At 46.4% G+C, this 21,226-nt stretch overlaps 1 protein-coding gene across 2 annotated transcripts in view; it reads right to left on the bottom strand.

Annotated features, from left to right (window-relative positions):
* Window positions 1-29: 29 nt before the first annotated feature.
* Window positions 30-21,226, bottom strand: part of NT5C2 (5'-nucleotidase, cytosolic II) — a 59,589-nt gene continuing 38,392 nt past the window's right edge. For both annotated transcript variants that reach the window (XM_021536323.2, XM_021536324.3), the window contains exons 4-18: window positions 13,698-13,815; window positions 12,230-12,325; window positions 10,840-10,931; window positions 10,595-10,652; window positions 9,276-9,369; window positions 8,208-8,261; window positions 7,008-7,091; window positions 6,215-6,256; window positions 5,004-5,111; window positions 4,602-4,668; window positions 3,856-4,026; window positions 2,962-3,013; window positions 2,672-2,732; window positions 1,975-2,151; window positions 30-1,754 (exon numbers count right to left, since the gene is read on the bottom strand). In XM_021536323.2, the coding sequence (XP_021391998.1) occupies window positions 1,503-1,754; window positions 1,975-2,151; window positions 2,672-2,732; window positions 2,962-3,013; window positions 3,856-4,026; window positions 4,602-4,668; window positions 5,004-5,111; window positions 6,215-6,256; window positions 7,008-7,091; window positions 8,208-8,261; window positions 9,276-9,369; window positions 10,595-10,652; window positions 10,840-10,931; window positions 12,230-12,325; window positions 13,698-13,815 (1,526 nt within the window). In that variant the 3' untranslated portion in view covers window positions 30-1,502. The remainder of the gene's footprint in view (window positions 1,755-1,974; window positions 2,152-2,671; window positions 2,733-2,961; window positions 3,014-3,855; window positions 4,027-4,601; window positions 4,669-5,003; window positions 5,112-6,214; window positions 6,257-7,007; window positions 7,092-8,207; window positions 8,262-9,275; window positions 9,370-10,594; window positions 10,653-10,839; window positions 10,932-12,229; window positions 12,326-13,697; window positions 13,816-21,226) is intronic.

Genomic DNA, 21,226 nt, shown 5'->3' on the forward strand with positions numbered 1-21,226 from the left:
CTCAGCAACATGCCACACAGCACCAGGCATTTCTTAGAAACATCATTTATTGACTTGAACAACTGCCACTAGAGCAGCATTTTCCTGCTCAGATGTTGGTGGTGTGGTTTTTCTTCTTTTATTTTCTACTAAGGTACTTTTAAAATGAAAAAATTAAATGAGTTTATGGTACTGAAACAACAGTCAGATTAATTACAAGAGGGCCCTCGTTGTAATCCCTTTGCAGCGAACAGCAGAGGCTGGAGTAAGGGAGGCTGCACCCATGACTCAGAGGAAAACCACAGGGCACTGCTGCCCAGCTGTGTGCCAGCTTTGTGCCTTCCCTGGGCTGGCTTTCAGGCACCAGGACTACCTGCCCATCCCTGGGACACCCCCAGTCCCCAGACAGCAGCCGTCACCCTCTGTGGCCAGGGACACAGCCTTGCCCAGCACGGCCAGCAGTGAGGCTCCGCTGGCTCCACACCAGAGCAGAGACCAGGGCAGCTGCTGCACGGCCGGGAGCTCCCAGCTCCCACCCTGGGGCTGGCCCTGTGGCTGTGCTGTCTCCTAGTTTAGGGCGGGCCCATGTGGCCTGCACCCCCTGGCACAACAGGCCCTTTCACTCCAGATGGTGGCTGGGGTTGATTTTGGGATGCTTCACTTAAAGTTGAGAGGACAGAAAGGTCAGGAGGAACACAGAGTGAATAATGTAATGCTAAAGCAGCAGCTTCAAGCTCCTGGGTTAATATTTACTGCTACAAATGAAGGATTTGAGAACAGTGTGCAGCTCAGCTGTTTGAGAAATGCCCTGGAAATTATGCATCGCATAATGGTGAGAGAACTTGGACAAGCTGGGAGAGGGTAACAAGTGGCTACAAGGTGAAATGCATATGGCAGCAAATGTGCAAAAGCTGGAATCTCACTGCCATCCATGACGGCTGGAGGAGTCAAACCACTTACATAGAGAAATTCACACCAACAGAAGGTAAACTGAGTCCTGGAAGGCACAGCAACACCCTGGCTAACATGGGAAGGAGGGATTATGTAACCCAGGAGCAAAGGGTTAAGGTCAGCAACCTAATGGGCAGCAGGATTTGGATAATTATGTCTCCTGCGGGGCCCAGCACATCCCTTCTGTCTCCACAGAGAATGTAACAAATGCCAAAAACCGTTCACAGGACACTGTTCAAATGAAAACCAAATTAAACACATCATGGGAAAGGGAGAAACATGCAGCATCCCAAAATGTAATGGGAGTAGCATGACAGCACAGGTGGGCAGTCCAATCTGAATGCACCACCCAGTTAGAATCCATCAGCTTTTTGAACCGTCTGCAAAACTGAAAACAAGGGTCTCCTCCTAATTAGTGTTAATTTGTTAGAAGTTTCCAAATACTTTCAAAATGTGCCTTTGCAAGAATCACACCCCCCAACCCATCACCCCAAGGGCCCCAACAACAGAATCCATTCCTGATCACTGCTAGAGTCATGGTTTATCTTCAGAAATACTTGGTTTCTTCCTTCTTACTCCTCTTCTTCCTCTTCTTCTTCCTCTTCCTCTTCCTCATCATCATCTTCATCGTGGCAATGTGTGATTTCCTGAGGTGCCTGGGGGAAGAGGTTGGGCGGTTTGATCTCACTGATGGAACGGGTCAGTTGGTGCCGCTTGTAGTCGGAATCTTTGAAATCCACCGAGGTGCGATTGCGTGTGGCCATCGGCGACTCCTTCTCATTGATGTCGACGTGTGTGTGCTCTACTGTGGACTCGTGTGGCATCTGCACATGGAACAGAGAGAGGAGGTGACAAGGAGTGCCCCAGCCCCAGGCTGCCTCCCTGAGAGACATGGACACCAAACCCCAGAATGTGACCCTTTGGTCTACAGTCCACAGCCACCAAACCCTCTATAAGGTGCTGTTGTGTCCTGTGGAAGTGAGAATGGACACAAGTGTGAGCACCTTTGGGACCCCTGCCCACCTCCCTGGGACTGGAACTCACCAGAACGTGGGCGGCTCTGAAGAGGTAGCTGAAGGGGTAGTAGAGGAGGTTGATGAAGGAGGCTGCATAGAGGTCAGCGTAGCGCATCACCTGGCTGGCAAACAGCGTCTGCCGAGAGCCGCTGCGGAACAGGCTCCCCATCATCCCGTAGCACATATCCATGTCGTGGGTCACTTTCTATGAGGAAAAGATAGGTGAGATCCTGGGCCAGGCAGGCAGTACCTCAGAACACTGAGGCAGAGCACCCGGAGGGCTGGGGGCTACGTGAGACCTGCAAGGATCTCCAGCAAGGCTTTCTGTGCTTGTATCCTGTGGCATCAGGGCACAGCTGAGCCCCAGGTAACAGAAAGGAAGGTGGCAGAAAGCTCAGGGCCAGCATTGCCCTGGGCTGGCACCCCATGGCTGGCTGAATCGGAGGCTACAGCCCCTGTGAGCCTATGTGTGCCACTGCCACGTGCTGCAGCAGTGAGCACCCTTGGCCAGTGCTGCTTGTGGGCTTGAGGAAAGGGACCCTATTCCAGACCAGGCTGCCTTTCAGGAGAGCCAGTGACACCAGTGAGCTGAGACCAAGTAGCTTTGCCAAGCCTGCTGTGCCCACCCAAAGGCAGAGCAAAGCATTTCAGGACTGAGCAGTGGGGCTAGGTTGTTAAGCCCTTTGGGATCCAGAAGGATGAAAAGGGATTTTGATGATTGGTACCTTAATGCGTCTCTGGATGGAGCTGATGTCGGGGCGTTCATTGCTGCTACTGTCCAGATGCCTAGTTACAGGCGAGAAGGTAAATACATGGTGTGAAAAGTCTTTCAGAACCACATGCTATGGGATGGGGCTCAGGGGGGAGGCTGGTCTGGAGGGGAAGGTTGGTCTATGGGCAGAGCCCAGGCCTGAGTCAAGGCTCCAGCAGCAGTGCCTCTAACCCCAACCCCAAGGTTTTGCTGCTTGTTAGCTGGGGGAAACAGCAGGAAATTGTCAAGTGTTTGAACACTCACTTGTACAGCTCGGCCAAGAAAATGTCCAGACTCTGCAACTCTTCAAAAAGGGCTGAAAAATCCAGAAAAGAAAGGGGAAAAGGGTAAGTTTAAACTGTTGAAATGGAAAGAGCTGAAAGTGAATCCAGTCCCCTGCCCACTCCCCTCACGTGGCAGCAGAGGGACACTGGAGCAGGGACACTGGAGGCATCTCACAGCCTCTGGGCAGGGAGAGGAGTCAATCATTCTGTGCTGTGGGCAGAACTTAGGGCTTGGTTTCTCGTTGGCCCTTTTGTTTTTGAGGCTGAACTTTTGCAGCTCTTCCCACCAGCCATGGGGCAATTTGCACAACCCCCAGCCCTATTTACACTGACCAAAGGGCGAACCTGGGAAAAAAGCAGGAGCACTGGAGGATGGGAAACACACAGCAGTTTGGCAGCAGAGCAGCAGAGGGAGTGGAAGGAACGAGGAAGCAGCTGGTGAATAGGGACTCCCTGCAGATGGGAGAGCAGTCAGGGCCCAGGCATTACAGGGAGAGTAACTGAGGTCTTGTCAGATATTTTTTAACATAGAAGGCACAGCTCCATACATGAAGAGGGAGAGGAGGTTCTGGAGTTATTGATGAGGAACAACTCAACCCCACCCAGCTGCAGCTTCTCCCATGGCCAAGGCAGCACTTGGCTGATTACAATAGCCTGGGAAAGAGCACAGGAAAGGCCTGGGACCCCAAGGCCAGCCCACAGAGAGGCACCCCAGCTGCTGCCACCAGCATCCAGACCCAGTGAAAAGGGCCAAAAGGAGAAGTGGCAAGCCAGGGTGATCTCTCCCCTGCACCCCTAAGCGCTGGCGATCTCAGGGGTGCAGCATCAGACAAGCAAGAGCAAAGCCTGGCCAGGGGCTTGCCCGGCTCCTGACCGCTTTTGTCTGTCCAGACGTGCAGCTCCTGCGCCAGCTCGGGGATCACCAGGAAGGTCCGCCAGCCCTGGCGTTTCTTGGATTTGAGGATGTCTCCAAAGATATGGTCTCCGATGTACAAGATATCCTTCCCTTTGGCCCCCAGCAGGTCACAGACTGTGTCCGAAGAGCCTGAGAGAAGAATGGCATGGCTCAGAACAGTGAGCCAAAACAGCTGCTTGACCGTGGCTGCCCTGGACACAGCTCACCTGCTTGGGAATTCACCCACGAGCAGCTTTGCCTATGCACACCCCTACATGAATGGCAGCAACAGAGGCCATGCTGCCTGCCCCACCATGTGAGAGAAATGGAGCCCTGGGCATCACAGACAGCTCTGTATCCACCCACTGCCCTTCCCTGGCTTGGTGGAACCTTCCAAGCATGTTCACGCTGGTGGCAGCACCTTGAAGTACAGCTGGGGAAACTGCACTAGGCCAGCTGCAGCCACCCCTCCACCCAAAGCCCCGTAGGCATTTCCCAGACCCTCCCTGGCAAGGAAGAAAAGGACATTTGAGAAGGAAGGGGTCCATCCCTTCCCTGCACTTGTGCAGCTCTGATCACGCAGAGCTTCTGGTGCAGTGTGCAGAGGGCACAAAACAATGCACTTTGGGAAGCACAACCTTGACTGGCAGAAGTCCTTTCACAGCTGGAGTGGCTGAAGGCCACATCAGAGCCACTCCACACAACAAGAAGGGCTCCTGCCTCACCTCCTGAGTACACAATGCCGTGCTGCAGTGGGCCAGTGTAAGTACCAATCTTCAGCTTCCCGGTCACCTGTGGAAGGAGGTGTTGTGTTAGTGCTGAACAGCTCATGGTCTGGATCTTTTCTATATTGATACCATTGATATGTCACTCTTTGTCTATCTGTCTCACTCCCAAGCAGCACAGAGGTGGCTTTCCTACTGTCACCTGCAGTATGTTAGGGAATCCAGCAAAGCCTCGAGGTGATGGAGCTGCTCAGGAATCACTTAGAGGAGACTCCAGCCCACAATCTCTAGGGTAGGTCCTTTCTAAACACTGCATTGCCCATTGTCACTGAGGAAGTGCATTGTCATAGAGGAGGTGCAGGAGCCCTTCCAGCCATGGAGGTACCCTCCATGGCCACTCACCGTGTCCACCTGCCGCAATACAGTGCCTTCCCCAAAGAAGAGGGGTTTCCGTGCATCCACCAGGATTAGGTCAAAGTAGGACTGCCATGGCCGATGGGCACTCCCAGGCTACAAAGGCAAAAACAAACCCCAGAATCAGGAACAACACAAGAAAACCCACAGAGTTTAACTGGAGTGTCATTGTCCATAGCCAAAACTTTGGGTCATTGCTGGTCCATCAAAATCCCTTAGCTCATACCTCCTGTGCTGAGCTGCCAGCATCATCTCCTAAAGCATTCCCATTTAGCCAGAAGCCCATCCCATCCCAGTCCTCGCAGTGGAGGCTGAGGACAGCACTGAACATCCCTGTCAGGGCACAGCTGCCACATAAAAAGAAGCAGTAAATGACACCCTGCCACTGTTCCTAAAGGTGACATCCCACACACATCTGGACACATGCAACTCCACAGCTGCAGCTTACAAGGCCATGCTGCTGCTTTTGCCAAGAGTGGGAAATGCCTGAACTCTATTCCAAGAGATTTGAAACACAGCCCTGCCCAAAGGATACCAAGCCCTTTCTGCTCCATGTTTCCGCACTTTGTGAGATCAAGACCACAGCAAGGGGCTTCTTTAGCTATCAGTTGTGATGAGTATCTATGCTCTCAAAATTTCCCTCTTGGCTGCCTTCTGCTTTTAAAGCAGTGTGTGAGAACATATCTTTTCAACATGAGATAACCTCTCACTGGGAGACCGAAACAGCAGTATAAGTTTGTATTATAAATCTTTCTCCAAAAATTGCAGGGCTGAGTCTTAACCTCAGAAAAATAAAACAAAAAAAAAAGCATGACTAAAACTTCTGGAGTTATGATAATTAAGGTTTTTATAAAACTATTTCCTTGCCATCATGGCTTTTTTAAACAACCTCTAAACCATTGTGCATTATTTCTAAGAAATCTGGCGGCAAAATGTCACAGTTGAGACATTTTATCACTGAAATAATGTTATCATTAACACAGATTATAATTTAAGACCAGCTGATGCCCCTTTTCTCTTTGTTATATTGTATTTGCTTTGATCTCATTCAAACAGGACACAAAACAGCAAGTGTATTTTAACCAGATTAAAGCAACTAATCCCATGCAGCCGACGAAGCAGGATTAAAATGCTTTCCAGCTACACAGATAATTAGGCACATCAGTGTCAACTGCAACTGCAGTCTAGAATTCACATACCTTTGGTCCATGTGGGAAGTCAAACAAGTAAGTCATAATTTTCTAAAAGAGAGAAAGAAAGCATTAAAATATGTGCTTTTAGACATGCATTTGTGTAGTTTATAAAAGTGTGCTTTTATGCTTTTATCTTTTAATATTACAGAAGTTTATTTTTAGAATTTACACAGAAGTCAGCATAAGATCTGGAGACAAAATGAATGGAACAGGACAATGATAGGAATCAAACCAGTAGTTTTTATAATCCAGTAACACAGTTGCCTCAGAAAACTGCACACTGCTTCAGGCATATCTTACAATGCTTTAAATAGCATATAAATCTTTAGATTAGCAGTGTTGCAACATCCTGACATTCACCTGGAGTTGGAAGTAACCATGTTTATTTCTCATCTTAGCAGACAGCCCTTTCTGGGTCTCAGACCTCTCCAGGACCTTGGTTTGGTGACCTGTCTATACTCAGACTATCTATCTCACTTGAAAGGGAATGTCTGCATTTTAAAGTATGCTAAAATCCAAAATTGAGCATCACTTTCCCTTACAGCCTTTTAGTTACTGAGGAACTGAGTGAAGCACAGAGAGACTTAAACCAGGCCTGTACTAGCTCAGTGCCAGAACCAGGATGACAAAAGGTGATGACTCAAGACTTCATCTGCAGCCACCACTAACCCACTCTACATGTAGATTAGAAAACACGCGATTCTCCACCAGAAGATGTTCCATCAAAACCCACCCAAATGACTGGCTGGCTTATGCTTATTCCATGAAACACCAACCCAACAATTGAAGCAGCACTTACGTCTGTGTATTTATAGTCGCTGTTGGTGACAAGAAACACCTTCCCCACTTCATTCATGCGGCTGAGCAGCAGTGGCAGCTTCCCCTGCAAGCCAAGGGGAACATCCGAGTCACACACAAAAGTTACATACGTACATCATGGGAAAAACACTCAACTATGATCCCAACAGACAAAAAAAAGGCAAATCAAACCATCGAGCAAGCAAACTCACGTGTTGTGCACTGGCCAGAGCCAGGAAAGCTGCTGGTCCATCCAGGTAACCCCTCCAGAGCACAGCCCAGTGGAGGAAGGCGAGGGGGAAGGGCTCAGCAGGGCTGCAGTGCCTTTGCCAACCACAGTGCCAGGCACCCTGTGCTGCTCCCACCGATCTGCTCCAGCTCCAAGTCCGTTCCCGAAATGGGCCCAGAGGCAGGTGAAATCTGAGCTCACGAGCCACAAGTTGGAATGCATTATAATTCCAACCTCAAATTAGGGAGAATTTATTCCTGGGGCTATTTTTATTGAATCTGAAATCTCAGTCCATTGCCAAAATAGCTGATTACCTCACTGAACACTTACCTAGGAATTCTGTAGGCGTGTAACTAGAAACAAAGTTAACTGCTTTAAAGTGATAATCTACCACAGAGCTGATCTAAACTAAAAAATACTTACTCCGTAAGTGGTCCTGAGAGGCCTTGCACACTGCAGAGATTGCAGGAGTAAGGGAACCACTGGAGCTTGCTCAATTAGATGTGCTGAACACACATTTTGGGGTTCTCAAGAGACTAGACACTGGTGAGCTTTTCAGGATCTTTCCCTCAGTCCCTCATGGCTAAATGTGACTTTCTTGTCACGTGGCTAAAAAGATGCTCAACTGTTGCTTTTTAAAGAGAGGTTTGCTTGGGCAGAAAAACATGGGCAGGGAACACAGTTGCTTTCACCACTGAAAGACACAACATGAGTTCTGCCAGTGTGTTCACCTTGATCACATTTCCTCTGGCTTTTACATTTTATGTTTAAAACTGTGCACACCAATACAAAATCATGTGGATCACTGGCTCAGAATAAAGGCTGCATCTGAACTCTCCACTTTGGTTATTACAACAGAAATCACAGCCATATTGTTCTGTGATTTAGTAAAGCAAATCAGCACGTTTATTTCTTGCCTGCTTAGTCAGTACTGAATGTCACATAGCACAAGTAAAGTAACTTCACACTTACATCTTTCACCACGTACTTCTCCAGATTCTCAAGGGTCTTTTCCTTAAGCGATCCCTGAAATAGAAACAACAGAACCCAGTGAGGTCATGGAAACTTATGATGTAAGAGACAACAAAGTAATGCCAACTTTCACACTTTAAAATGCTGTGAAAGTACAAACCAGGGCGAATCTGAACCAGTGACTCTAGAGATGAGAGGCTTTGAGTAGCAGGGACCATCACAAACTCTGTGATCCATCGATTCCCTCACCATGGTAAATAATCCACTTCAACAGCATTTTAACCCTTTCAGAAGGGAATACAATAGAAACAAACAAAAAATAGATTTGCCATACCAAACAAGACAGTTAACGACCTGTCTCCAACACTGACCATAATGCTTTAGTCAAAGGCCAACTCCAACATGTATCACACAACACTGCATAAGGAAAGAAAAATAGGTTCCTGACTTCTGCATGGTAAAAGGACCACCACAAGTACAACTGTGAGCAGAGTAATCCTCTGATGGTTCTCCATCCCACCCAACAGACTGCTTGAATGAGGGGGAACAAGAAAATCAGGTCTTTAACCATACGTTAATGTTCACAAAATTATATTCGAAATTTGTGCACAAATGTGTGCAGAAGTTGAAATGCTTCTCTCTAATTAGAGAACAGCTGATCTATTTCTCTCTTTAATGCCAGTACTTTTTAGACAATGTAGGAGAGTGCCAGTGTAAACAATTTGCAGTAGAATACTGTTTTAATTATTAGGACAATGTACAAGCTGTGGACTTGAAGTGCAAATACCCTCGCGGCATCACACTCTAAAACCCATGAAATAGAGCATAAAAATGAAATCTGGGCACAATAAAAAGGAATAGGAAGCCAAGACAGGTATGTTCCCATACCAGGAGGGCAGCTGAGATCTGGACTTACTCCCATACCATTGCAATCTATTATTTGCTCACTAGGCGGCAAAGCAGGGCCCTTGCCCAGAGCAGGCAGAGAACGTCTGAACTCAGGAGTTCCACACCAGCCCCTCCAACCCAGTTACAACCACACACATCCCACGGAGTTCTTGCAGTCACCTTGTAATGAACCCAGTCAACAGCATCTCTAACATCCTGGAACATACTCCTGAAGGACATGAAGAGGTCTCCATCCTTAAACCCTGTTTCACAGCTGTGAGGAGACAGAAGAGAGATTTTAGCAGTCAGTCACAGCAGGTAAGAAACACACCAAGGAGTGAGACAGTTCAAAATGCTGTTTGGATCTTCTGTTTTCATCTTACCACCATGGTTTCTTATCTACTGCTTTACTGCAGCTCAGGCTTGAAAGAAGGCTACAACTGCAGTTTAACAGGACCAGGAATGTCTGTGCCTCCACAGCTGTACCACAGCTTGCTGTGACTGTAACTCTTACTTCTCACCCACGTTACAAGAAGGTAAAAAGACTGCAGAAAACTGCAAAAATGCCATTTGCAGCATTTAACAGAAGATTAATGGTACTGATGGAATAAACAAAGTAGTGCTCTTTCTCCCTCTTTCTAGTACTAAAGAAGGGAGAGTCATGGAAATCAATTAAATGTAATGTTGCTGAGAGGAGGAATTGCTTCTATGTTAAACACTTAGAAGTAACGTTAGAAATTACAAGATACTCCGGAGGTATCTTTGAGACAGCATGACAGCTTGCATTAGAAGAAATCAAGAAGGATTACAGAAAGCTGTATTTATTATGACAGCAATCATCATGCCTCTCCTGAGAAAAGGTACTTCACCTGATGGATTGCCAGCATAAACAGCTCCTCTGCTCCCAGGTGAAGCCACTGTAAACTTTTGCCTTCTACTCACATATATGCAAAGATGATCCATCACATCAGGTGATGAGCAGCACAGAAGCATTCACATTTGCCAGTTCAAACCACAGCTTGTTTTTATGCTTATGTTTTTGACAGCAAGGTAAATACTCATGCTGCACAGCCTTTTATACCACACTGAGCACTTCACCTCTAAGTGTGTAATGTCCTTTATTACGACATGAAGCACTTGTGGTAACTGGCTGAGGAAATTCAGCCTTTCAGTTACCAGCTCAGACATGGCTCCAATGGATGCAGGTACAAAATGAACTGAATGGTGCCTGTAATCACCCTGTAAAAAGTGTGCAATCCTACCAACTTCATCCCTCCCTGGGATGTTGGTACTGCTGTACCCTGTGAAGGAAACCTTCATAAACTGTACACAGAGATCAACTCAGCACCACAAAATTATAGGAGGCCCACCAGAACCACTTGAGTGGTTTTGAGCACTCTATCTGTGCTGAGTAGCTCTATCTGTGCTGTATTGCTCTTGTATAAAACAATAACAATCTTACTGTTCCATCATCATCTCAGAGTGGAGGGAATACAAACCTCGTGTACCGGTCACAGTTAGTAAAGAAATCCACCAGGCAAGCCAACAGGTAGGTCTCTGCAAGGAAACAGAGTGGGATTATAAAACAAGGATAACATCACACAGCCTGCTAACTTTAGACTTTGTGCCCAAAGGAAGAAAAGGCAAAAAAAAAAAACCAAACAGAAAAGTAGAGTACATCAGCAAAGCTTTATTGGCTTAAAAAGCACAGAAAGAAGCCTGTGTTGGCTCACATTAGACTCACCTGGTAGATTGAATAACGTGTTCAAAATGTAAAACCTATCTGTGTCATCCCTCTGGATAAATTTATTTGGATACTGCTCCCGTGTTTCAGGCCTGAGAATAAATAAAGTGGAGAAGAGTGAAACCACAAAGCATAATGAAGATAAAGTGTGCTGACCTGCAAAACAGAGTTGTAGCAGGGTCCACTAACCAAAGTCTGCTGTGCTTTAATCAACTCTCAGCTTCCCCATATGCACTGTTGGCAGAAGAGGAAAAGTGCATCCAGGGGTGTTCCCTGGGCTGTGCTGACTCCAGCAGAGCCAGGACCAAACCCTCACTGCTGAATCAGCAAACTGAGCCCACCCAGGGACACAGAGTGGTCGAGTCCACAGCTCGACCTTAAGCCCATGCTGCTGGCTAGGAGAATGCTTTAAATCATCTGCACTTTCATTGTTTGCTTATCTTAAACTCTCCCCCACTTTCCATGTGTTGCTGCCCACTCTCCCAGCAGCTCTCAGCCAGGCATACAGGGCTCTGCTGCAGGAGGCTTGTGTGGGGCCCTCTGCAATTCATCAGCAGGGTGGCAATGACTGAACTCATATCATTATTCTGGTCTCCTTAATTTCTGGAGCTAATGAAGATCATATTAGGTTCAAAGAGGAACTTGAATGCACATAAAAGTGGGTTTTTTTCTAAATTTTGAAGTCCTGATGCAAGAATTTAGAGGCCTGCAATGACAAGGTTTGTCACCCTGGGGCCCCTGAGCTTGCCTAGCCTTCAATTCATATGCCCTTGCAACAGGAACGTGGGAGTGGGGATTTGCTGGGACACATGAGGAACATGGCAGTGCAGTCCTCTCTGCTTCCTAAAGCACCTTCTCTGGGACAAGAAACACAAGCAGCCAGGGAAGGCTGCAGGAAATGTAGGCTCAGTCTCAGTTCTGACACCCTCAAAGGTCAGAAACACGAAGGGCAGAGCAAGATTATTCCTACCCCAAGCCAGTTCACACCCTCAAACTTTCTAACAATGGCTGTGGAGCTGACAGTCTCATGGGGCACAGGTCTTCAAGCAATGACTTTGTCTTGACTGACAAGCTGCTGATGTTAAACTCTGCCAGGACAGGTGAACAACCCCTGGATGATCCCATCAACTCTTTCCCACAGCACATGTTCCTCTACTCCCAGCTTGCTACGGATGTGCCTGAGGTGGCACAGCCCTTCTCCTTGTAAACATCTAGGCTGTTGCTGTACCTGAGACAGTTCATCCACAGCAAAGGGAGCTGTAGGAACACCAACACAGCCTCTGCTGTTAGTAGAGTCCCTGTGACTCCATATACAATGGGTGCCCTGAGGATCACTGAGACACAATAGACTGTATTAAGATAAAAAGAACAGCCAAGAGTCTGCACTCACCCTCTGAGAAAATTAAAGCCATGTGCACATACTAGGAGGTTTCCATAGGCATCCACTTTCAGCAGGTTTCCATAGTGGGTGTCAAACACCAGGCCTCTGTTAAGAAAGCAATTTAGGATATGAAAAGGAAAGTGCATTAAGGGGTGACCATTTTAGCAGCACTCAGAACAGCTCTAGAACAGCTTTGCTGACTTGGCATGGGGCATCAGAACAGAGCTGCTGTTATGATGCAGATGGGGTCCCTACTGTCCCTTTTAGCTGGCAGCAGGTGAGCAACCAGAGCCCAGCATCACCAGGCAGGAGAAACACTCGACCTGCTCCCCAGGGCCTCCAAAGGCTCAGCTGTCATCTACCAGAGCAGCTGAGGGCCTCTGCCACACCTGACACCCCTGTCGGGCTGCAGGGAACAGTGAGCTGTGATACAGGAATTTCTCTCTCTTTCATGGCTCTGTCACAGACAAAGCCAGATGGGGCATGTAACCATGGCACAATACTTTGGACATGCCCAGCTCTGACTCTGGCAAAACCCTGTCTCATCTATCCAGCAGCTTGCATCTGGCAAACACAGCCTTCCCACGGAGATATCCCTTCTGCCCCCTCCCTGGGATGGAGGATTTAACACAGCTCTCATCACAGTTTGTGAGGGGCTATGCCTTGTTACAGGCAAGGACACAGCCAGCAGCAATTCTCAGTGTAAAACACACTGAGAGGAGGAAAGCAAGGAGGCTGCCAGACTGAAACTGGAACAAACCAACAAACCCTCTGGTCCAGTCTTTTGTAAAGAAACTCCAAAGGAGTCAAAGAAGCAAAATCCAGCAAAGGCACAATTGGTAAGAACTTGAAGGTGCAGAGTTAGATCAAAAGATTTGTTCAAAACAATGTCTTGTTTACCTCTTACACCAGAAGACAAAATATAGGAATTTAGTAATTCTGCACTATTAACTTAGTGTAAAATTATAAAATCAAAAAGTTACTAAATCAAGTGTTTTTGACATTTGATTCATCTTGACAAGAAAACTTGATTGGTCCCACTTCTATTCTTGTTTACTGTCACCTTAATTTTCAGGATGTCTTATGCACCACAACACTACTAATTAAAATCATTAAAGAAAAATGTTCTGACACATCCCAGCAGCCTCTTGGACAGCAATGGCTCATCCTCCCCCTGATTCTGATTTCACTCCCAATCCAATTGTGCCTCTGCTGTCTTTGCTTTGAAAGGCTATTTTTGGACCATGTTTTCAGTAGGGTTTTTTTTCTTGCACACTCCCTCTTTGCTGGCAAGGGCTCATGTGTGCAAAGGCCCCCCCCACATACTGGATTAGTCTTCTCCCTTCCCCATGATCTGTGGCCAGCCATAGGCTTCACATCCCCAGCTGAAAAGGTGGCCTCACATGTCACCTGTGAACTTCACAGAACAAGAAATTGGGCCTCGAGCGGGCGGGGTCGGTACCCGTTGGTCATTTACCTGGTAGGGAATGCAGGATCATACACAAAATTGAGCAGCTCATGAGGGTATCCAATGGAAACTAATCTTTCTACGGTCAGGTCAAATCCAAGAGATTCGTATTCAGGGGATTTATACACTGTACCAAGATGAGATTTCAGTTAGAAAATTTGAAAACAGCTAGGGGGTTAAACAAGAAGGCAATTAAAAATAATGTACCCATTCTCCCTCCTCCACACACCATTCCCTCCTTTGTCCCCCAGCCCAGAGCATGATGGAATTAGCTCCTGTCCCAGGGCTGCAGTGAAGCAGAGCTGCAGTTTCAATTTCAGCAGCAGAGTGCACCAGATGAAATATCCATCAGTTTATCACAGCTCTCTGCATCAGGAAAAATGTATTTCAAACAGCAGCTCCTCTCCCTGCAGTCCTGTTAGGCAGATGCATGAACACTCCCTGTTGCATCTGCTCCAACACGGTTTTGGTTTGCTATGTTTTTGCAAAGCTGATAAAGAAACCAATAAATTGTGGGGGGACATGTACTGGAAGTTAGAAAGCCTGAAATTCATCACTTCAGTGCTACTGTTACTGCTCTGGACACAGTCCCAAAGTTCAGTATTGCTCCAGATTTCATCTCAGGGGAATTAATGTTTGCTGCAGACTAAGTGTGAAGGTAGAGCTGTCAAGTTAACATATGATTTGTTTGTTAATAACACCATATGGAACTGCAAAAAATCTACGTGTTATTACCCTTGTGCATCAAAATGCTACTTTTTAAAGCAAGCTCACTGCTCTCACATGTCAGAGGAGCTGCTCATCTGGGACACACACCTTCCCTTCACTCCACAAAAAAGATACAGACTTGTTCAACTAAGTCATTCCTACCATGCAGGCTCTCTCTCTTCTTCCTGCAAATGACCTTCCCAAGTGCTGAAAATGTTACTGTTTAATCAGATCATTAAATTACATCTAAAAGGCAATCAGGACAGATGGAAATCACAGGGTTTCTCTGGCAGTATGTTTACTCTCACTGCATGTCTGCAGAAGCCCAGAAGATAAGGGGCCAATGTGCATGTTTCAAACACTGAGACAGCTGGATAGTCCTGAAGCTGACCAAGGATTGCTGGTAATAACAGCCAGGGATTGTTGGTAATAACATGTCGTGAGAAAGAACAGGATGTGGCTGGAGAAGGGGGCTATGTGGAGGTAAGGACAGCACTTTTCTGGGCAAACGTCCTTGTTCTGGCTCCCAGAGATAAGCACAGCACAGCTCAAGTGCAGGAATGAGGTTGAGAAGTGGGTACGGACTGCATGGAGGAGATCAAGACCACCCAAGACCCTCCAATCCATTTTCATTCAGGTCTGGAAGAATGGAGCACACATGGTAACTAATTTCCATAGAAAGCAAGAGCCCTGTTTTCAAGGTGTGCCCCAGGATGCTGGGCACCTCATGAGTACTGCTGCTAGGACTGGTGATCTCTTTTTCCACTTTCTTCTTTCTCTCTCTCTTCCCCTCTTTAATTAATCTCTTTCTCTTCCCTTTTACCCTACCCCTTTATCCAAACCCCACTGCTGTGTGCTTACACTAGAAGGTCAGGGATTAACATACCAATTCTCATGCCAAGTGTAATTTACTAATAAAACTTTGTAAGCTTCTGTGGACCCCCTGGCTTTCCTCATTCCTTTCAACCACGAGCACCTACAAATCCTGGGTGCTCCCTTCCCCTTAGGAGTGGGATACTATAATGTTGCTGTCTTAAACTGATCCTAAGAGAAATAAATATAACCCTTGACTGCAATGAAGGTTACCATGAGTTCAATGGGTCCAACTGCCTCCAACACTTGAGTATTTCAAATTTAGCTGAAAACGTACAAGTTACACAGTAAACTCATTAGAGGACAGACTGCTTTTCCTGAGAGACATCTAACACATCCGTGGGCCTCATTATTTATATTAATACACATTGTCTGTACTTTGCCCAGTATTCACCAGCATATATATATATATATATACTGTGGGATACAGAAGTTTAATGTGAGAGGAGAAAGAAATATATAAAATACTAAAAAAAAAAAATTAAAAGGCAATGACTTTAGATGAAACAAGACTGTCAGAAGACTGAAAGCACAGTACCCATGACAGAGGGCTCCTGTTTCTCTTAATAACCTCAAAAGTACCAGAATCCCAAGAGTTAATTTTCCCCATTAAACTAACAGCATTGAAAATGTAATAAGCAAACCTGTAATAGTCTTAAATAGATAACTAAAATCAATAAAGCAGTTATCAAAATCTCCAAGCAATGTCATACCAATGGCAAACATCAACAACATGATACAACATTCAATGCACGTAGTCTTTTCTTTAGGAAAGGAAGGATTGATTGAGCTATAGATAGGAATAAGCAATCAAAAGGTACAGCTAATGAAGGAAGCAGTGACAAACAAGGTAATTCTGGGCAGTGAGCTAGAGTTGGAGGGAGCAATAGGCAGTTAGGTGATGAACAAAATTGTGAAAGTGACACCAGACCATCATCTGGAACAAGGAATTCCTCTGATTCAGGACAGTAAAGGCACTTCCCAGGGAAAACTCTTGTAAGTGCACCTGCACACATTGTCAGAATGTGAAAGCTCTGTAAAGCTCCCCGTTAGGTGAAACAGGCACCAGTGCCCCGCTCTGTCCATGGAGCTGCTGCTCCTCCTTCTCAGCCCCCTGGGAAACTGAGCATGCTACCAACTTAACCCATAACACATCACTTCAAACAAACCATTTCTCCAAGGAAACCCTGGTCTTTCTGAAGTCACCAACCATGGTGGTGCTGCCCAGACAGGAACCTGGGCAGGAGCACACTGACATCTTTGGACAAGCAGAAGTGGTTCATCAACAGCTCCAGCAGAGCTTTTCCAGGGAAATTGTAGGGCTTTCTGATGAGCAATCTGTGTATCTAACACTCCACCAGGGAACAGCTGTGTGGGACACAAGGTCAGCTGCTCACAAAACACCCTCACTCAATTTATTTCTTTCTGTATTTGCCCCTCCTTCTTAGAGAATCACCACAGACTTTTAACTCTCTAAGAAAACAAGCTGAAGCACCATTAGGAAAAAGGCTGAAGAAAAGGTCTCAACCTCAGCCTTCATCATCCCAAGTCTCTGCTGAGGCAGTATATCAATTAGGATTACTCTAAATATTTCTTTTGTGGGGACAGTTATTCCCCTTACCTCTCAAGCCCTAGATTTTGCTTCCTTGATATCTCTTTGGATAAAACTAAACTATTAGCTCATTCATGCCTCAGATCCCATCTCTATTTTTCTACTACTCCACAATATCTGGGAAATGAGAGCCTTCTCCTTGACACATGAACTAAACAGAGACACAGGAAACTGGACTTGTGAAAGGGAGAATAAATTTTCTGTAGTTACCAGCATACTTACTGTTCCAGATAAAATTTCCTTTAATTAGACACACATCTGGGAAGAGACTGAGAGCTCCCTGAGCCTACCCTGACAGCACCCTAGACCACAGCAGCCTACACCACAGCACTGGCTGCATCAGCTGGAACAAGCCACAACCCCCTGACATTTCTCATAAGCCTATTTGAGTCACTGGAGCTTCCTCTGGGCAAACAAACCATCCACCTCCTCAGACGAAGAATGGACAGGCTGGCATCACTGCAACTCTGGCAGCATATTTGGGAAAGATGCCCCAATTACAGGTGTTAGTCTATTTCAAAATTGTACTCAGGGCTGGTTGTTCTCTCTCATGTATTCAGGCAGCCATGAGGAAACAGAGTAGATAGGACAGATCAATACTTTTTTCTGATGCATGATTATGGTTTTTAACTTTGCTGGAATATCCCCTCCCTCAGACCTGGTTGCTGAATCCTGTTACCGCTGATGGAGATAGTTTGTGTGTCATGGCACCATGATGAATTCAGCTGTTTGCCATGCAGTCTCCTGTGCCCAGCTCTTTCACCCAGCTGAGAAGGGCACAGTCTTTGATCATTCCCAGCTCTGTGACAGGGGAGGAGGCAGAGCCACAAACACAGTTTCACACCATCCTTGCCCAACACACATGGGATGACAGTAAAACCAAAGCACGTGCTACAACTGATTCTGATATTTCTTACTGCTTGATGACCATGTCTCTGCCACAAAGCCAAGTCCCAGAGGAATTGTTATTTTAATAGTCCTGTTCCAATACAGGCAGACGCTTCAGCAGCACAGGGCAATCAGCATCCAGTGCTCATGGATTATGCAACCAGGGTGGAAAGAAAACAACTAAAGGTTTTAAAAAAACAGAAGCTAGCTGACAGCATTCCAGCTTCCTCTTAATACCATTACTTAGCTTAACAATACACCATTAAAAGGTAAAAAGCAGTACCCCAGAGTGAACACTGCAAGCCTTCAGGTCTGTGATGAGTGCGGGCATCCCTGACTGACACAGGACGTGCTAGCAGGGAAGCTGGTCTGGAATGAGCAGGGGTTGTGCAGTAAGGTATGCAATTCTCATGCATTTGTGTGGTTGTGTTTACCTTTGCTGCCAAGACACATACAATTACAATTTTATAGCCTTCCTGAAAAGGAAAAAAAATAAAGAAAAAGGAAAAAAAATAAAGCTCTCTACAGAGGCTCCAGCTTATGCAAAATGCTGCTGCCAGGATTTTAACTCACATGAGGCAGATGCAGATTCAGAGTGTCACTCCAGGCTTGACGGAGTTACACTGGGATCCCCTGTTAAAGAAAAAAATCAGACTGATTTTAAAACTGCAACAGCTCTGTGCCATGTGGGACTGTGTCTGCTGGAGCTCTGTCCTCTGGCAAACTCAGAAGCTGGCCTGGCAGTTATTCCAAATACACTTACAACTGATTTACAGAAGAGGCACCGTTGGTAATCGTGCATCCTACAGGCAAAATTCTGTCCTCATATCCACAAAGCAGTCTTAGATCATCAGCTCAGGGATAATTAGGAGGAAGAGGCTACAAGCACATTGCCCAAGTGATACAAACCCTTCATGCTTCCCTCAGACACAGAGCAACTGGTTCAAGAAAAGGTCTTGTGCTCTTTTTGCAGCTTTTCCATTATGGTCCATTCCTCAGTCAGTGACAAATTACTGTTTTCAGGACACTCTTTCACACCATACAATGCCTGCATGTGTCAATGCAGGAGACTTGGGAGACTGAGTCAGCAGCTACTCTGGGAACCTGAGAAGAGAATTTTGCCCTACACCTTGAAGGTGCTCCCAGTGAGAGCCTCGCACACCGGGTCAGTCTGTGGGGATGTCTGCATTTAAACACACCCTGGGACACGCTTTCACTTGGGCTTTCACAGGATCAGCCAGCACCAAACCTGCACACAGAGCTGCACTGCAGCGCTCTCACTGGCATGCACACACAGGGAGAATGCCAGAGATACTTTCCAACTTACAGGTATGCACAGAATAATCAAGAATCACCTTTGAGATCCAATTTGCACTAAATACAAAGCTGAGCTGATTGGAATGATGTTGCAAAAATGACCCACAAAAGTATTCAGACCTCCTGGAAGGCTAGTGCAAGTGATGGCTCTGCTGTGGGGAGGAGAAAACCCTTTAGGAGCTGCCCATATCTTCCCTTGTTGCTCCCACACACAAAAATTCAGACAAGAGCACTTCTCATTGAAGATGTAACATGGTTTGTTCCAGGCTTGCCAACACTTCTTGCAGGGTACTCATAGATCTTGGGAGATAAGCAGGAGTTGAAGTTAAAATAATGACCCCTTTCTGCACTGCTTCAGTTGTCTCCCATTTGTGAGATGTATTTGCTGTCTCAAACTGCACACCTGCAAGCAGTCCTGCCTGCCATTTCATTTCCAATCACTATGGACTTGGTGCTGGGAAAAGCCCTGAATTGGGAACAGTGACAACACACTGATTCCCCAAACCACCGTGGCAGCTTTGAGAAAGCAGCTCTCCTTCACCAGAACCCTCATTAGGAAGGGAAAAACAAGCTCAGGCAGTTGCTACAAGAGAAGCCTGCAGGGAGAGCAGCTCCTCCGGACAGAGAGGCAGAGCAGGACCACTAAATGGTGACCTGAAGTATCACTTGCATCTGCCTCCAGTTTTTCCCCATCTGTTGCCTTCTTATGATGCCCTACCACCTCCTGAAGGAGTTTCATCCCTTCCATCTGCCAGCTCCTCACCTGCCTCTCCTCCCAGCTGGAAGGCAAGAGCAGCCCAGGGAAAGGTGCTTGCTCCCAAACAAACCCACACTGTCAGGGCACTTGCTGCAGGTGGGACACCCCTGCTCTGATCCCTTGGGCACACACTGTCTCGACTCCTTCCCCACTCAGTGCTGTCTTCCCCGTGCTATCTGTGCTGTAGACTCACAGGTGTCCAGATAAGATCAGTATTTCTTAAACTAGAGGCGATGACCTCCTCCAAAAGGGTTGCAAAAAAGCTTGTACAAATACTCGATCGTCAGAAATGCCACCCACTCTCTGGGTTCTCCAGAGGTCACACAAAGACAGATAAGCCAAAATGTAGGCACATAATGCATGGGGTTTTGCCTTTTCTCTGAAGGACAGGAAATGCAGCCCAACTATTTTGCGTTAAGTCTTGAAGAAATGAAAGTAAAATAACTAAAAACAGGTTTCTTCAGTTGCTGCTTATTCTCCAGTGAGTAAGGCATGCAAATCAGGCAGTTAGGGACATACATGGGCAGGTAGAGAGCTGGTATCTAGATTTATGTCTTGGGCACAACATGCATAATTAAGCTTGTACAAATACATTTCTGAAATTACACAAACCTGACTTACAGAGCAGGATCAAACTGTTGCTCTGAATTGCACCATGAGTAAGTAATGTGTAGTGAGTTTTATTTGCCAAGTATGCAAGTGTGTATTAGGAATAGATTTATATCCGTGTTGTACTGACAAAAACTGCTTAGTTAAAGCCTTGAGGACTGAGATACCCTTTTCCAAACCCACTCCCTGCAACAGTACAAATATCTATGTATCCTGCCTCAACAATGTCTATCAGATGAGATCCTAGTGTCCCAGAACAGGATAGATCTATCCCCAGAACTCTCCATCCTGTCAGTATCTCTGCACATGGTCCCAAAGTCAGGCATTTACTGTCCACTACACTGTGTCTGTGACAGACACACCTCCATAATAACACCACTGGCTATTTCACACCCTGGCATACTCATTCCCTGGCACTCCTGACCACCTGACTGGGAACTCCAGCTGAGAATACAGAGGGAAGGAGCCAGTGACCAGTCCTGGAGGTGTTTGGGACACTGGACTCAATTAAAAACCAAACCCCACTGAAATAACAATACCAATTAAATATACTTCTAAGTGTTGGGCAAGCATTTCCCATACTGCCACAGTATGAGGAAAGTCTGTCTCAGCTGTAGGCTAGAGGTCTGATGATCCCCAGCAGTAACCACGTAGTAAGGAATGCTATCTGACCTCTACACACTGACCCTCCTTTCAGGGTACCTTATCTGCAAGATTTGTTACAGAGCAATGCCACTTTTCATATACAAGTGGAAAAGAGGAGGATTTCTGCTC

Source organism: Lonchura striata, chromosome 7 (assembly GCF_046129695.1).
Source record: "Lonchura striata isolate bLonStr1 chromosome 7, bLonStr1.mat, whole genome shotgun sequence".
Lineage (NCBI taxonomy): Eukaryota > Metazoa > Chordata > Aves > Passeriformes > Estrildidae > Lonchura > Lonchura striata.